This window comes from Charadrius vociferus, unplaced genomic scaffold, assembly GCF_000708025.1.
Source record: "Charadrius vociferus isolate BGI_N301 unplaced genomic scaffold, ASM70802v2 scaffold838, whole genome shotgun sequence".
In the NCBI taxonomy this organism is placed as follows: domain Eukaryota; kingdom Metazoa; phylum Chordata; class Aves; order Charadriiformes; family Charadriidae; genus Charadrius; species Charadrius vociferus.
In genome coordinates, this window is record NW_009649487.1 from 168,586 (window position 1) to 170,366 (window position 1,781).

The 1,781-nt window shown below is 59.8% G+C and overlaps 1 protein-coding gene across 1 annotated transcript; it reads left to right on the forward strand.

Moving 5' to 3' along the window:
* The first annotated feature begins 570 nt into the window (after nucleotides 1–570).
* On the forward strand, nucleotides 571–1,481 carry LOC104290823 (basic phospholipase A2 Cdr-13-like). The gene is made up of 4 exons (XM_009889988.1): nucleotides 571–610; nucleotides 882–1,026; nucleotides 1,151–1,257; nucleotides 1,357–1,481. The coding sequence occupies exons 1-4, from the start codon at nucleotides 571–573 to the stop codon at nucleotides 1,479–1,481; spliced, it is 417 nt and encodes a 138-aa protein (XP_009888290.1).
* Nucleotides 1,482–1,781: the final 300 nt, after the last annotated feature.

Here is a 1,781-nt window from a genome sequence, read left to right on the forward strand (position 1 = left end):
CTGTAAAGGGGAAGGGCAGCACTTTCTCATTTGCAGAAGAGCCCAGTCAGCAAGATTTGGGCAAAACGAGCATCCAACAGTGGGGAGCAAAGCCTATATAAAGCAAGCCCTGTTGGCTGCAGGGTCCCACAAGCAAGAGGCGGCTTTCCCGAGGTGAGTGGGGCTGGAGGAAGGCTTTTCCTCCCTTTCCTCCTTTACCCAAAAGCTGCGGTGCAAGCGGGGAGTGAGGTCCGTGCCGGGAAAGCGAAGGAGAGGCTACCGGAGATGCCAGCCCAGCGGCAGAGCGGTGGGATGCAGCCCTCCAGGACTGATTGTTCCTCCAACTTTTCTTCCTTTCCCTTCATTTTGCCTTTTCCCGCCCCGATTCCCATCGCTCCCATCCCCGAGGCGGCAGCGCTTTGTGCCGAAGCGACGGTGACGGGCGCATCCTCACCCCCCCACCCCCCATCTCCCCTAATCCCCAGAGGCGGGGAGCATCTCTGCCTCCAGGCGAGGGGGGGAAGTAAAAGAAGAAAGTGGTTGATATAATGGGGAAATAGTTTGGTTTCCTTTCCCAGGGCTGTCGGAAAGATGAAGTCTCTCCTCGCCTTCGCTGTGCTGGTTGCTTGGGGTGAGTGTCCTGGCTCGCACCAGTCCCACGGCTCTCTGTGCAGTTACAATTAGGACCAGGCTGGTGATTTCTTAACCATTCCCCATCACCACCTCTCCCAAACACGCAACAACGCTCCCGCACCGCGCTGGGGATAAGTTTTCTCTCCATTGCATCTCCTCATTTTTAAGACATCACCAGCTGGGTACCAGTTTGGGCCCCAGGGGGATGGGGATGCTGCTGGGGAGCTGGCTGTCGGCGTGAGCCCCACTGTTTCCCTCCCCGCCACCAGGTTTGTCCCCGGCTCGCGGGAGCCTCTGGGATCTCCACAAGATGATCACGGGGGCAACAGGGAGAAACGCTGTGTGGTATTACTCCTTCTACGGCTGCTACTGCGGTTTTGGGGGCAAGGGGCAGCCCAAGGATGCCACCGACAGGTAAGCGCCCACTTCAAAATCTCCCTGCCTGGACACGTCCTTGCACGGTGTCAAATTTGGGGGTGGGGGCGGGGGAGGAGGGGAAAAAAAGCCCCAACCCCCAAAGCCTCGAGCTCCCGTACAGATGCTGCCGGCTGCACGATATCTGCTACAACAACCTCCTGAGCTACGGCTGCAATGCCAAAGTGCAGGGCTACCGCTACGGCTGGCACAGAAACAGCCCCTTCTGCGGTAAGTAGGACCCTTCCCTGGCAAAGGGGGTGTCACACCCCCCACAGCCCCCCCCCCCCTAAAAGCTGGGGCTGACCCTGGGGTCCCATCTGCCGGCAGGAGAGGGCTCCTGGTGCTCCCAGCACTCCTGCCAGTGCGACCGCAGCCTGGCGATCTGCCTGAAGCAAAACATCAGGAGCTACAACAAACTCTTCCTCTTCTACCCCAAACACCAGTGCCGGTGATGGGAGCCGGGATGCGGGGCCGGAGCACGCGCGTGGGTTCCCTATCCCGATCGTCCTGCGTCCCTGCCTGCCCGGACAACGTCAGCGCCGCTGTAAATTTAATCAACGTGAAAATAAACAATGTGCTTAAACCGCCCCGCTCCTCTGAGAGCTGCTGCTGGGCGGAGAGAGAAATCCCCCTAAACCCTCAACACCACCATCTTCCCCAAACTTTGCAAAAACTCCGTCTCGGCCCCTGCGTCACCGCGGGCTGCAGCCCACGGGGAGAGGAGGAGGAGAGGGGGGGGTTTGGCCGGCGAG

Excerpts from the sequence above, each read along its gene's own strand:
- LOC104290823 (XM_009889988.1), top strand. The coding sequence starts at position 571 with ATGAAGTCTCTCCTCGCCTTCGCTGTGCTGGTTGCTTGGG. Across the intron at positions 1,027-1,150 it reads CCCAAGGATGCCACCGACAG|ATGCTGCCGGCTGCACGATA; the intron begins GTAAGCGCCCAC and ends GCTCCCGTACAG. Across the intron at positions 1,258-1,356 it reads CAGAAACAGCCCCTTCTGCG|GAGAGGGCTCCTGGTGCTCC; the intron begins GTAAGTAGGACC and ends ATCTGCCGGCAG.